Source organism: Pristiophorus japonicus, chromosome 8 (genome assembly GCF_044704955.1).
Source record: "Pristiophorus japonicus isolate sPriJap1 chromosome 8, sPriJap1.hap1, whole genome shotgun sequence".
Lineage (NCBI taxonomy): Eukaryota > Metazoa > Chordata > Chondrichthyes > Pristiophoridae > Pristiophorus > Pristiophorus japonicus.
In genome coordinates, this window is record NC_091984.1 from 71,957,363 (window position 1) to 71,973,076 (window position 15,714).

The following is a 15,714-nucleotide window of genomic DNA, read 5'->3' on the forward strand; positions in this document are numbered from 1 at the left end:
TGCACAAGTACCCCCAGGTCCTTCTGTACTGCGGTACTTTGCAATCTTTCTCCATTTAAATAATAACTTGCTCTTTGATTTTTTTTCTGCCAAAGTGCATTACCTCACACTTTCCAACATTATACTCCATCTGCCAATTCTTTGCCCACTCACTTAGCCTGTCTATGTCCTTTTGCAGATTTTTTGTGTCCTCCTCACACATTGCTTTTCCTCCCATCTCTGTATTGTCAGCAAACTTGGCTACATTACACTCAGTCTCTTCTTCCAAGTCATTAATATAGATTGTAAATAGTTGGGGTCCCAGCACTGATCCCTGCGGCACCCCACTAGTTACTGGTTGCCAACCCGAGAATTAACCATTTATCCTGACTCTCTGTTCTCTGTTAGTTAGCCAATCCTCTATCCATGCTAATATATTACCCCCAACCCTGTGAACTTTTATCTTGTGCAGTAACCTTTTATGTGGCACCTTGTCAAATGCCTTCTGGAAGTCCAAATACATCACATCCACTGGTTCCCCTTTATCCATGCTGTTTGTTACATCCTCAAACAAATCCAGCAAATTTGTCAAACATGACTTCCCCTTCATAAATCCATGCTGACTCTGCCTGACCGAGTTTTGCATTTCCAAATGTCCTGCTACTGCTTCTTTAATAATGTACTCCAACATTTTCCCAACCACAGATGTTAGGCTAACTGGTCTATAGTTTCCTGCTTTTTGCCTGCCTCCTTTTTTAAATAGGGGTATTACATGTGCTGGGACCTCTCCATAATCCAGGGAATTTTGGTAAATTACAACCAATGCATCCACAATCCCTGCTGGTACTTCTCAAGATCCTAGGATGCAAGCCATCAGGTCCAGGGGATTTATCTGGTTTAGTCCCATTATCTTACTGAGTACCACCTCCTTAGTGATTGTGATTGTGTTAAGTCCCTCCCCCCTCTCTCTAGCCCCTAGACTATCCACTGTCGGAATATTGTTAGTGTCCTCTACCGGAAAGACTGATACAAAATATTTCATCTCCATGTTCCCCATCACTAATTCCCCGGTCTCGTCCTCTAAGGGACCAACATTTACTTTAGCCACCCTTTTCCCTTTTATATAACCTATAGAAACTCTTGCTATCTGTTTTTATATTTTGTGCTAGTTTACTTTCATAGTCTATCTTCCCTTTCTTAATCATTTTTTTAGTCGTTCTTTGCTGGCTTTTAAAAACTTCTCAGTGTTCTGTCCTTCTACTAGTTTTGGCCACTTTGTATGCCCTTGTTTTTCATTGGATACAGTCCTTTATTTCTTCAGTTAGCCACGGATGGCTATCTTTTCTCTTACACCCTTTCCTCCTAACTGGAATATATTTTTCTTGAGTTGTGAAATATCTCCTTTAAATGTACACCACTATTCATCAACCGTCATATACTTTAATCTATTTTCCCAGTCCACTTTAGCCAACTCTGCCTTCATACCTTCATAGTCTCCTTTATTTAAGCTTAGTACGCTGGTTAGAGAACCAACTTTCTCACCCTCCATCTGAATTTGAAATTCAGTCATGCTGTGATCATTCATTCCGAGGGGATCCTTTACTCGGAGTTTCAGCAGGAGGTGAGCTGAGGCAGGGGCAGAGTCAGGCAATGTTATGGAGGTGGTGATTGAGCAGATATGATGTTGGAAGCTCATCTCGGGGATCAAATACGACACCAAGATTGCAAACAGTCTGGTTCAGCGTCTGATAGTGCCAAGGACTCCAGCATTTTCCCAATGACAGATGTTAGGCTAATTTTGGGTTGTGGACAATGGTGTGAATTCATCTAGCCCACCTTCCTGCTGTCCTAGCAGTTGTGAGCATTAAGATGTGTTTCTCTCCAAGATACTTGGCCAATTTGACCGTGCCCCAACAATGTCTCTTGGTCATTTGGTCTCTGCCACAAATACGTTTCCTTGGCGCTGTCCAATGCTGAACCAGACAGGTTGCAACCTTGGTGTCGTTTTTGATCCCCGAGATGAGCTTCCGACCCCATATCTGCTCCATCACCACCTCCATAACATTGCCTGACTCCGCCCCTGTCTCAGCTCCCCTCCTGCTGAAACTCTCATTCACACCATCGTTGCATCTAGACTTGATGACTCCAATGGTCTTCTGGCTGGTCTCCCATCTTCCACCCTACATAAACTTGAGCTCATCCAAAAGTCTTCGGCCCATATCCTAACTTGCGCCAGTCCTTTTCAACTATTACCCCTGTACTCGCTGGCACACATTGGCTCAAGGTCTGGGAAAACCTCAGTTTTAAAATTCTCATCTTTGATTTTAAAATCCTGCCTCGGCTTCACCTTTCCCTTTCTCTGTAATCTCCTCCAGCCCTACAACCCTTTTGAGATCTCTGCGCTCCTCCAATTCTAGCTTCTTTGTCCTCAATTTTAATCACTCTATTGCCGGCCGTGCTTTCAGCCACCTAGGCCCTATGTTCTGGAATTCATCCCTAAATCTTTCCGCCTCTCTACACCTCTCTTCCTTTAAGACGCTCCTTAAAAACTTTTGGTCACCTGTCCTAATATCTCGGTGTTAAATTTTGATTACGGTCCTATGAAGTGCTTTGGGATGTTTTACTATGTTCAAGGAGCTATATAAATGCAAGTGGTTGGCTATTCCAAAATTGACAGCCCTCTGAGTAACAGTTGTGTTCTGTTCCCTGTAATTTTGTTTGGGTATATGGCCCCTTTACGGGCCTGCATGGCCCAGTCACAGTTTTGGCATGTGTGAACTTTAACATTGCAAAAGCTAGTCACGGGCAGCGTGGGACCAGCAGAGAGCTATGCAGTTGCACAGCTTATATGGAACGTTGCTTTTGTTATGTCTCAGTTTACCCCTTTTCAACTTATACATGTGACCTTGTTCTGCTCTACTGTAGCAAAGCAAGTATACTTGACTGATTTCTACATCCTGAGCCGTATTGATTTAAATGCCACTCATAACTTCCTTCAGAAGAATCACAGTTCTAAGTTTATCCTCATTTATTTCTGTAGTCACCTAAACATTCTAGCAGCTCTTCACTGCATCTTTTCTAAAATTCTGTAGTGATAGGATAACCTCCTTTTTGATTCCCTCCCCTCTATTCCTTTTTTAGTACAACCGAGCATTCCATTTGCTTTCTTAACAGTAACCAGATGAGGGATTTATCTATTGTGACTTCCAGCTCATTTTCTTTGTTCAATTAACAGGAAATACTGTACTCAGCAGATCAGACAGCATCTGTGGAAAAATAAGTTGCTGTTTCAGGTGTGGACCCTTCATTAGAATCAGACCTCCTTTTCCTGATTGTCTTTGTCTGGATTTTCCCATTAATCTTAAAATCCCGCTGCCATTTCCTATCCCCAAGTCCTTGGCATGCTGCTATTTCTTCAACTGCATTAATTGTCCCTGCTATTTTGGTTCAACCTTGATAAAGCTACCAATGCCCTCTTCCAGCTCACTTGTGGATCCTATGTGACTCTGCTCCTGAGAAGATGTGGTTTCTCGTAAGATCATGGGGTAGATGGTGGAAATACAATTGTCTGTTACAGCTGTTCGAATTGTTTCACTTTGATATTTTTCAATTTTATTAATAAAGGTTTTTTGTTTTGCGACCAGATCATTTAAATGATGCCAAATAAGCTGTTAGGCAATTTAAGGACTAGATAATAGCTGGAATGGAAGGGTGATATGGATATGTTTAAATAGAGATAATCAAATACTTTAAGAGCATCATGATTCCTGTACTGCATGCATCATGGCAATCTCACCTATGCAATGTAATGGGTAACGGTTGAATAATGGAGGTGTTAGTATAGAGATATACTATGGGGCCAATTTTCCCCAATGCTGTTTTTTGGTGTATTTCAAGAGTTACACCTGTTTTGTTTTTTTTGGCACCAACTACTCCAAAAAAATAACTTGACCGTTTTCCCGTTCTAATTTTTGAAATTGGCGCCACACAGCCTGTCCTTCAGCTTCGGGGGATGGAGCCTAATGTCTTTAATGTCTGTGCCAAAAAAAGGATGGCTCCCCCCCCCCCCCCCCCTTCTGCACATGCACGGGAAAAAAAATGAAGTTTTTCACGTGACTGCTATAGGCGTGCATGCCTAATACATCTCCCAGTCTGCATTCAGCCATTTTTAAAGAGCCATTTGTGGTGAGCACTTTAATTCTCAGTGGAAAAAATTAGAGCTGCAATATGCAATGTGGCTCAAGGACCAAGAATTTCTCGAGGAAGTGGAGGCCCTGGTTACTGTAATTGAGGCCAGATGGCACGAGCTGGACACAGCAGAGGTCAAATAAAAGTTTCACCAAAAAAAAATGAAGAAACGCTGGAACCAACTTGCAGAAGATTACTGTGCAATGGTGACCACCCCGAGGTCAGGCCAGTGCAAAAAGAAGTGGCAGGACCCTGGTCAAGTAGTTAATGTAAGTAATATTTTCATTTATTCACTGGAATTGCAATTGTAAATGTGACCATCTGTATGTCCCACCCAGCAGAAAGACACCCTCTTTAAAAAGTTATTATTTAACCTTTGCAGAAGAAGGTGGCACACCACAAAAGAGGAGGAGGCCTGGCAAATCTGCACCCACTGACTCCCTTGGAAGTCAAGGTCGCTGCTTTGGGTCCTGCCTGGAGAAAAGCAACCACCACTGTACAAGCTGGGCCCACACTCTAGGGCGAGGGTAAGTCCTGCAGATTCCACAGTCTGGCTTTGCTAAATGTTACGTACTGCACGGGCTAGCCATGCTTCATTTCATGGGGATGTCTCCGTCAGCTACGCTTCGGTTGATGCAATGTACTATCATTCATCATGGTCCTTCAAATGCGCCTGCTGCCTGCGCTGTGTGTGCCTACTCATGCCACCCTGCCTCCTCTGCTGTTAACCATTGGTCTGTTCTGTTATATTTTGCAGAACTTGAGGCCAACTCTGACGAGGCTGAAGCCGATGCAGAAGAAGATTCAGATGCTGACGAGCCTGAAGAGGAGAACATCTTCTAATCCCACCTTCCAGACCAAGAGGGGGCGGATGAAGTCCCCACTTGTATTCACTCTGGAGGAGGTGCTGGTGCAGCTCATTGAGATGCCAGCCCCTTTCCTGAGTGGTACGAGTGTTAGGACATTTCATGGTTTCACACAGTCCAAGGCTGTGGGTCCCAGTGGGGTGCAGCGAGCCACACCCAGGGTGAGGAGGGGAAGGAGAGCTCGACCACTCTCCTGAGGTGCAGGATGTAACGGATGTGGTTCTGATGATGGCAATGAATGGGCAGAGCACTGACCTTAAGCAATCACTCCTGGACACCATCAGTGGGGTGGGTGATGAGGTATCGGGACTGTCTGGGGAAGTAACAACACTCGCAAGAAATGGGAACACTGTCCGGGCACATTAGGATGGAATGTCGCAGGTAGTTGATGCACTGTTGGCAAAGGGAATGTTGCATGTAGTTGAGAAGCTGTCTGGGCACGAAGGAGGGCATGTCTGAGGTAGCTACTGAAATAAGGAACACGCCCAGACCCTGCGGCCATTGACTGAATCAACTGCCACTTCCACTCCAATCCCCAGACCAACCTCTGAAGAGGCCCAAGCCGGGCCTTCCACATTACCGCCTGCCCATGCCCCCCATCAAGCAGTGCACATTACCCGAGATGCTCGAAAGAATAAGCTTGGTATCAACCTGAGAAACACTGCGCCACTGCCTGTGGGCAGGGGTGGAGTCACCAAGACCAAGCGCAGTGGGCGGTCTTAGAATAAAGTGGAGGAGAGATGGGTGCAGCCTTTCTTTGCTGCTTTGTTATTGTTAACTGTTGTAAGCTTCATTGAAGCACTGACCACACTTGATCAGCTCCGCTGGGCAGGCCACATAGTTTGCATGCCAGACACAAGACTCCCAAAGCAAGTGCTCTAATTGGAAACTCGGCCACGGCAAGCGAGCCAAAGGTGGGCAGAGGAAACGTTACAAGGACACCCTCAAAGCCTCCCTGATAAAGTGTGACATCCCCACTGACACCTGGGAGTCCTTGGCCATAGACTGCCCAAAGTGGAGGAAGTGAATTCGGGAGGGCGCTGAGCTCCTCCAGTATCGTCGCCGAGAGCATACAGAAATCAAGCACAGGCAGCGGAAGGAGTGTGCGGCAAACCAGGCTCCCTTTCCCTCAATGACTATCTGTCTCACCTGTGAAAGAAACTGTGGTACTCGTATTGGACTGTACAGCCATCTAAGAACTCATGCTAAGAATGGAAGCAAGTCTTTCTTGATCCTGAGGGACTGCCTATGATGACTGTTGTAACTTCTCAAATTAAAAGTTTTTTGTAAGTGATGTAAATTTACGTTTAAAAGTTTGTAAGTGATCTTAACTGAAGATTTTAAAATTTAATACAAGAATATTTTACATAGAAACATAGAAAATAGGTGCTGGAGTAGGCCATTCGGCCCTTCAAGCCTGCACCACCATTCAATAAGATCATGGCTGATCATTCACCTCTACCCCTTTCCTGCTTTCTCGCCACACCCCTTGATCTCTTTAGCCGTAAGGGCCATATGTAACTCCCTCTTGAATATATCCAACGAACTGGCATTAACAACTCTGCGGTCGAGTATTCCACAGGTTAACAACTCTGAGTGAAGAAGTTTCTCCTCATCTCGGTCGTAAATGGCTTACCCCTTATCCTTAGATGGTGACCCCTGGTTCTGGACTTCCGCAATATCGGGAGCATTCTTCCTGCATCTAACCTGTCCAGTCCTGTCGGAATTTTATATATTTCTGAGAGATCCCCCCCCTCATTCTTCTAAACTCCAGTGAATACAGGCCCAGTCGATCCAGTTTCTCATTTCAGTCCTGCCATCCCGGAAATCAGACTGGTGAACCTTCACTGCACTCCCTCAATAGCAAGAACGTCCTTCCTCAGATTAGGAGACCAAAAGTGAACACAATATTCCAGGTGAGGCCTCACCAAGGCCCTGTACAACTGCAGTAAGACCTCCATGCTACTATACTCAAATCCCCTAGCTATGGAGGCCAACATGCCATTTCCATTTGCCACCTTCACTGCCTGCTGTACCTGAATGCCAACTTTCAATGAGTGATGTACCATGACACCCATGTCTCGTTGCACCTTCCCTATTCCTAATCTGCCGCCATTCAAATAACATTCTGCCTTCGTGTTTTTGCCCCCAAAGTGGATAACCTCACATATATCCACATTATACTGCATCTGCCATGCATTTGCCCACTCACCTAACCTGTCCAAGTCACCCTGCAGCCTCTTGGCGTCCTCCTCACAGCTCTCACCGCCACCCAGCTTAGTGTCATCTGCAACCTTGGAGATATTACTCAATTCCTTCATCTAAATCATTGATGTATATTGTAAATAGCTGGGGTCCCAGCACTGAGCCCTGCGGCACCCCACTAGTCACTGCCTGCCATTCTGAAAAGGACCCATTTATCCTGACTCTCTGCCAACCAGTTCTCTATCCACTCAATACATCACCCCCAATACCATGTGCTTTAATTTTGCACACCAATCTCTTGTGTGGGACCTTGTCAAAAGCCTTTTGAAAGTTCAAATACACCACATCCACTGGTTCTCCCTTGTCCACTCTACTAGTTACATCCTCCAAAAATTCTAGAAGATTTGTCAAGCATGATTTCCCTTTCATAAATCCATGCTGACTTGAACTGATCCTGTCGCTGCTTTCCAAATGTGCTGCTATTTCATCTTTAATAATTGATGCCAACATTTTCCCCACTACTGATGTCAGGCTAACTGGTCGATAATTCCCCGTTTTCTTTCTCCCTCCTTTCTTAAAAAGTGGTGTTACATTAGCTTCATAGGAACTGATCCAGAGTCGATAGACTGTTGGAAAATGATCACCAACGCATCCACTATTTCGAGGGCCACTTCCTTAAGTGCTCTGGGATGCAGACTATCCGGCCCTGGGGATTTATCTGCTTTCAATCCCATCAATTTCCCTAACACAATTTCCTGACTAATAAGGATTTCCTTCAGTTCCTCCTTCTCACTAGACCCTCGGTCCCCTAGTATTTCCAGAAGGTTATTTGTGTCTTCCTTCGTGAAGACAGAACCAAAGTATTTGTTCAATTGGTCTACCATTTTTGTTTCCCATTACACATTCACCTGATTCTGACTGCAAGGGACCTACGTTTGTCTTCACTAATCTTTTCTCTTCACATATCTATAGAAGCTTTTGCAGTCAGTTTTTATGTTCCCAGCAAGCTTCCTCTCATGCTCTATTTTCCCCCTCCTCATTAAACCCTTTGTCCTCCTCTGCTGAATTCTAAATTTCTCCCAGTCCTCAGGTTTGCTGCTTTTTCTGGCCAATTTATATGCCTCTTCCTTGGATTAACACTATCCTTAATTTCCCTTGTTAACCACGGTTGAGCTACCTTCCCCATTTTATTTTTACTCCAGACAGGGATGTACAATTGTTGAAGTTCATTCATGTGATCTTTAAATGTTTGCCATTGCCTATCCATCGTCAATCCTTTAAGTATCATTCGCCAGTCTATTCTAGCCAATTCACATCTCATACCATCAAAGTTACCTTTCCTTAAGTTCAGGACTCTAGTCTCTGAATTAACTGTGTCACTCTCCATCTTAATAAAGAATTCTACCATATTATGGTCACTCTCTTCCCCAAGGGGCCTCGCACAACAAGATTGTTAACTAGTCCTTTCTCATTACACATCACCCAGTCTAGGATGGCCAGCCCTCTAGTTGGTTCCACAACATATTGGTCTAGAAAAGCATCCCTAATACACTCCAGGAAATCCTCCTCCACTGTATTGCTATCAGTTTGGTTAGTCCAATATATATTCCAATGTTTAGCCATGAACTCATTGAATGGCGGTGCAGGCTAGAAGGGCCGAATGGCCTACTTCTGCACCTATTTTCTATGTTTCTATATGTAGATTAAAGTCACCCATGATAACTGCTGTACCTTTTATTGCACACATCCCTAATTTCTTGTTTGATGCTGTCCCCAACCTCACGACTACTGTTTGGTGGTCTGTACACAACTCCCACTAGCGTTTTCTGCCCTTTGGTATTCCGCAGCTCTCCCCATACAGATTCCACATCAAGCTAATGTCCTTCCTTACTATTGTGTTAATTTCCTCTTTAACCAGCAATGCTACCCCACCTCCTTTTCCTTTCTGTTTATCCTTCCTGAATGTTGAATACCCCTGGTTGTTGAGTTCCCAGCCTTGGTCACCCTGGAGCCATGTCTCCGTAATGCCAATTATATCATATTTGTTAATGGCTGCCTGCACAGTTAATTCGTCCACCTTATTACGAATACTCCTTGCATTGAGGCGCAGAGCCTTCAGGCTTGTCTTTTTAACACACTTTGCCTCTTTAGAATTTTGCTGAAATGTGGCCCTTTTTTATTTTTGCCTTGGTTTCTCTGCCCTCCACTTACTTTTCTTTCTATCTTTTGCTTCTGCCCCCATTCTACTTCCCTCTGTCTCCCTGCATAGGTTCCCATCCCCATGCCATATTAGTTTAACCCCTCCCCAACAGCATGAGCAAACACTCCCCTTAGGACATTGGTTCGGTCCTGCCCAGGTGCAGACTGTCCGGTTTGTACTGGTCCCACCTCCCCCAGAACCAGTTCCAACGTCCCAGGAATTTGACTCCCTCCCTCCTGCACCACTCTTCAAACCACATATTCATCTTCGCTGTCCTGCAATTCCTTCTCTGACTAGCATGTGGCACTGGTTGCAATCCTGAGATTACTACCTTTTTGAGGTCCTATTTTTTTAATATAACTCCTAGCTCCCTAAATTCAGCTTGTAGGACCTCATCCCATTTTTTTACCTATATCGTTGGTACCTATATGCACCACGACAACTGGCTGTTCACCCTCCCCCTCCAAAATGTCCTGCAGCCGCTCCGAGACATCCTTGACCCTTGCACCAGGGAGGCAACATACCATTCCCTTCAGTACAAACAAGTGTTAAACTTTTGAATAAAATATATTTTAAATTATAACAATCATTTCCATTATTATAAACTTCTTGAAGTAAAGAAGAATCATTTCCATTAACATAACATTACGGAACAGGGCCAAACAGTAAATATGGTCCATTTGGGGTAGTTGCTGCTGAGCCTTCAGGCAGCAAAACGTTCACGGATGATCTGCTGGTGCAAAGCTCGAGCAATCGTTAAAGGGGCACAACGGCCTCCTCCGCCGTCGTGCTCTGGGTTCAGATAGTTGCATGGCTTCCTCGTCGTCCTCCTTCTCGTCATCTGCATCTTTCTCCTCCGCATCAGCCACTTCTACCAGCTGCTGCTGCCTCATGATGGCAAAGTTGTGCAGCAGACAACAGTGAACTGACTGACAATCTCGGGAGTATTGCAAGTAGCCTCCGGAATGGTCCAGGCATCAGAAACGCTGCTTCAAGATGCCAATGGTACCCTTTATTCTATGCATTGCAATGTGCGACATGTTATATTCCCCGTCAGCTTCCATCTGGGTCATGCGTAGAGGCGTCATGAGCCAGGTGGCGAGGCCGTACCCTTTGTCCTCTAACAGCCAGCTCTGCCCTCCTGACTGCTGCTGAAACATGGCTGATAAATCGAATAGGATGAACTCATCATGAGTGCTCCTAGAGTATCTTGCATCAACTGCCATGCTGCGATGCATGTCGTCAGAGACGAGCTGCACGTTCACTGAGTGGAAGTCTTTTCTGTTCCTGTACATCTCAGAATCCTCCAAAGGTGCTCGCAAGGCGATGTGGGTACAATCAATGCAGCCCTATACCTTTGGGAAGCCAGCAATCCTGGAGAAGCCCACAGCCCGGTCATTCATTGCCTGGCAGTCACGGGGAACTTTATGTAGTCATTCCTCTGGGCATATAGTGCAGCAGTCACCTGCCAAAATGCAGGTATGTGTTGCGTGCTGAGAAATGGTGTGCACATCCCCAGTTGTGGTCTGGAATGATCCAGATGCATAAAATGAAAATGTAGCTGTAACCCTTACTTCAACTGATAAAGCAGTCCTCCTGGCGCTTCTAGGGTGCAGGTCTGCTTTTATTAACTCTCAGATCTTGGTTACAACTTCTTTGCGGAAACGCAGCCTTCTCACACAGTCTGCATCACTCGGGTGCAGGTATGAACACCTGTCTCGATACACTTGATGTGGGTAAGACCTCCTGCCCATCATCCTGTGTGCTCTGAGGTTCTTCAGGTGGTGATGCCTAATCAATCTTCTCTGCAGCACCATGCATCATGCAGAAGGCTTGCATGAGGTATGGCATTGTCATTATTGCCCCCATAATTTAATTGTAGCTTTGCAAGCAGCTCAAAACAGCTCTCTCTCCGTCTCTCTCTCTCCGTCTCTCTCTCTCCGTCTCTCTCTCTCTCTCTCTCTCTCTCCGTCTCTCTCTCTCTCTCTCCGTCTCTCTCCCCCTCTCTCTCTCTCTCTCTCTCTCTCTCTCTCTCTCTCCCCCTCTCTCTCTCTCTCTCCCTCTCTCTCCCCCTCTCTCTCTCTCCCCCCGCGGCATCTTTGGAAGTCGAGTCAGTGTTCAGGCAAGGGAGCGATTCTGCCAGCTGACACTCCGACCGGTGAGGAGCCATTTGGCGGTGTGGCACTTTGGGGGGGAAAAAAATCAAAGAATTGCATTAGACTCTCATTTTCTCCCTTTTTTGACTTTGAAAAAATTAAGCTTCATGATGCATATTCTTGACTCCCTCCAAAACTTCGTTGAAAAACAATGGTGTCTTTCTGTGCCGTTTTTTTTTAATGTGCGCTGCTTTTTCTTAAGTGCTCAATGTTTTTTAGGAGTGGTCACATAAGCTGTCGTAGGAAAAATGTAAGTTGGCCAAACTTGCTTAAATGTGGAAAAACTGGTGCAGACATCAGGTTACTCAAAAAGAATCGTATAAACTGAGATTTTAATTTACTCAAAAAAAACCGGCGCAGATAATTGGGAAAAATTGAGCCCCATATATGGAGTTTTCCCAATTTTCTGGGGGTCAGAGAGAGGGAGTTCTTGGATGCCTTTCCCGAATAGGTGGGGTAGAGTCGATGATGGGTTGCTTTTGGATAAGAGCCTTTTCTTCAATGCTTTATGCTGTGATAAATACGTTAGTTATGATAGATGATTAACAAATAAGTCCAGGTATTTTGTTACACTGTTCATGTGATGAATTTTCAGAGCATTGTTTTCTTGTTTATTTTTGCTAAATGTGTGACCTTGCACTTAATCAGTTGAAGTTGTAATGTCAATATATCGAGATTGGTTTTCTGTAAAATGAAAGACGTTGACTCATTCCGATCCGAGTTACACATGGTTATTTTCTGCTGTTGTATTCTCCGCTTCTTCAGCTTCAGGCATATTCTGGGATAATTCTCTAGTACCTCAGCCAAGTGGCCATACGATGCATCAGAGTTTATTAAACTGTGGGAGGGCATTACAACCAAAAAGAGTCCTGTTTTCACTTGATATCTATAGACTTGCACTTTTCGACAGAAAATACTAGATATCAATTGAGAACATGAAATTGGCTGTTTTTTTTTGTTGCCCTTTTTGTTTTCATCTTCCCTAGACCAGTGATGGGTGCTGAGGTCATAACAGCTTGCTGAAGTAAGCAAATTCAGCACAGGCTGGTCATCAGACTTGAGACCTTCTTGGTCCATATGACTTATTAGCACAGTATATTAGGTATTTATCCACTAGGGTACAGAATTCTCCAATTGTTTTCAATATAAAAATCCAAAAATATAAGGTAGGAAATATTTCCTTGCCGATGACTACCTTTTTCCCAACAAGGCTGCTTTATTTTCACTTGGATGTTGTTTACACATTATCCTTTGCTATTCTGTTTTTTTAATAACGATTGCTGTAATAAAAAAGAATACATAAAATACATTGGGCCCAAGTTTCCACATGCCCCTAGAATGGCGCAGTCCCGACCTGAACGCCCGTTTTTCGCGCCACAAAGTGCGCCTAAAAAAAAATCCTCCGTATTCTCCACCTCCCTGCAGGTCATCTGGCCCTCGGCGTAGCGCAGCAGGAGCTGTAGGGGGCGGAGCCAGGTCCCTGCGCTGAAAACAGTGCCGGGACCTCTGCACATGCGCGCGCAAGTGCAGTAGCTCCAGGCGACCGAAACTGTGTGGGAGGGGCCCGAAGCACGCAGCCCCTAGCCCTGGCCGAATGGCCTCACTGGGGCTGCGTGAATAAGGCTCCTCCCATGGCCAGCTCCTGCTTCGCCCCACCGCCTCCGGACCCGACCTGATACCCGCTCTTCCCCCCCCCCCCCCCCCCCCCCCGACTGGACCCGACCCGACACCCCCCACCACTGCACCCGACCCGACTCCCGCTCCCCCTCCCCCCGACTGGACCCGACTCCCGCTCCCCCGCCCCCCAGACTGGATCCGACCTGACCTGACCTCCCCCTCCCTCCCTCTCTCTCTCTTTCTCCCCCCCTCCCCCCCCCCCCCCCCGACCCGAACCGACCCGACCTGACCCAACGCCACCTACCTGTAAATCTGGTGCTAGGGACGGGCCCTGCCCGAAGTCTCGGGCTGGCCCGTTCAGCCTTCGGTCCCGAAAGGCCTGCCTGAAGCACTTTCACACAAGTAGGAAGATGGTTTATTTAATCTTTTCTTTGCTTATAAATGTTTATTCAGGTTGGATTTATTTGTATAATATTTGTATAAGTATAAATAAGGATTTATTATAGAATTTAATGACTTCCCTTCCCCCCCCCCCCCTCCCCCCTCGTTCTGGACGCCTAATTTGTAACCTGCGCCTGATTTTTTAATGTGTAGAACAGGTTTTTTCAGTTCTACAAAAATCTTCACTTGCATTCTAAGTTAGTTTGGAGTACGTTTTCACTGTGGAAACTTTGAAATCAGGCGTCAGTGGCCGGACACGCCCCCTTTTGAAGAAAAAATTCTGTTCCAAAGTAGAACTGTTCTACCTGACTAGAACTGCAGAAAATAAATGTGGAGAATTGCGATTTCTTAGATAGTCCGTTCTCCACCAGTTGCTCCTAAAAATCAGGTGCAAATCGTGTGGAAACTTGGGCCCTTTATTTCTGAAGAGCAATTTGTAGTTTTTGCCATTGTACTTTTCACTGTGTAGTAACTAAATGCAACTCCACAGAAACCCAAAGTTGCTTGTGGTCGAGAAGACCTTGCGCCTAGTCCATCGCCATGCCAAACAGAGCGAAAACAACAAATTCTTCTGTTTTCTGCTTGGTTCACTTGTAGTGGATGATGGTAAGTCCATTTCAGACCATTTAAAAAAAAATTTTCCTTTTTAAGGCATGGATGATATTGTCGTTCTTTGAGGTCTTCAGTGGTATTCCTATACAAAATGTTGTTTATTGAAACAATATTACAATTATTTAATAGTCCTGTTTTAACTTTAAATATTAAATGTTCAATGTTCTCAATGTATTAAAAAATTCTGTGCATGTGCATTCTTTCGACCCTCACTCTTGTAAGGCTGCTAGACACTGCTCCTGTGCAAATACTACTATATCCCAGCAACTTTAAATTCCACCAGACTGCTCCTTCCCATTTTTAGCTGGACCCCCATCTTTTCTCGACTTATTTTGTTCCATTATAACAGTGACTACACTCCAAAACTATTTCATTGGCTGTGAAGCACTTTGAGACATCCGGTGGTCATGAAAGGTACTATATAAATGCAAGTTTTTCTGTTGCCCTTTCTTTCGTTATCCACATTCAACCAGCATCTGACTCTCTGGTCTGGAAGCCCTCTGCTCATCCCCTGAACTCCTAGATCTAGTGACCTTCCTCGCATGAGAGTCCAGTCTCCTAGTAATCAATGATCCTTGGTGCTATCTCAGTATTCCCAGAATCATAGGACCCCTCTCGGTGCTCTCAGACGCCATGACCACTTCAAACTGCTACGATCCATTTAGTGCCCCCAAATGCTGATAAGTTAATGTGGCCTTGATACTACTTGACATAATGTTCATGTTCTTAAAACCTTACATAAGCACATAAGAAATAAGAGCAGGCCATTTAGCCCATCAAGTCTGCTCTGCCATTCAATAAGATCATGGCTGATCTGCTCATGGACTCAGCTCCACTTCCGTGCCCGGTCCCCATAACCCTTTATTCCCTTATTGCTCAAAAATCTGCATCTCTGCCTTTTGAATATATTCAATGACCAGGCCTCTACAGCTCTCTGGGGCAGAGAATTCCATAGGTTTACAACCCTCTGAGAAGAAATTCCTCCTCATCTCAGTTTTAAATGGGCGGCCCCTTATTCTGAGACTATGTCCCCTAGTTTTAGTTTCCCCCATGAGTGGAAATATCCCCTCTGTATCCACCTTGTCGAACCCCCTCATTATCTTATGTTTCAATAAGATCACCTCTCATTCTTCTGAACTCCAATGTGTATAGGCTCAACCTATCTTCATAAGTCAACCCCCTCATCTCCGGAATCAACCTAGTGAACCTTCTCTGAACAGCCTCCAATGCAAGCACCTTCAATTCACTGTGGTATTTACTAGATAATAAATGTCAACTATACCAGCCTTACTCTATGAATCCTTTTGTTTTGTTTGTCACGCTCTCTCGCTGCACTGTTGGAAGCTGACCTTTATCACTACAACCTTGCCCAATGTAATTCTTTTCATCGACCACTTACTTTGCCTTGTTATTTCCTTACTTCAAAAAATCTCCTAAAAAAAAAAACCTA

The 15,714-nt window shown here is 45.0% G+C and overlaps 1 protein-coding gene across 6 annotated transcripts in view; it reads left to right on the forward strand.

The window, feature by feature from the left end:
• stil (STIL centriolar assembly protein) overlaps nt 1–15,714 on the forward strand; it is an 84,445-nt gene that overhangs the window by 19,486 nt on the left and 49,245 nt on the right. For all 6 annotated transcript variants that reach the window (XM_070886912.1, XM_070886916.1, XM_070886914.1 and 3 more), the window contains one exon: nt 14,143–14,258. In XM_070886912.1, coding sequence (XP_070743013.1) covers nt 14,143–14,258 — 116 coding nt within the window. The remainder of the gene's footprint in view (nt 1–14,142; nt 14,259–15,714) is intronic.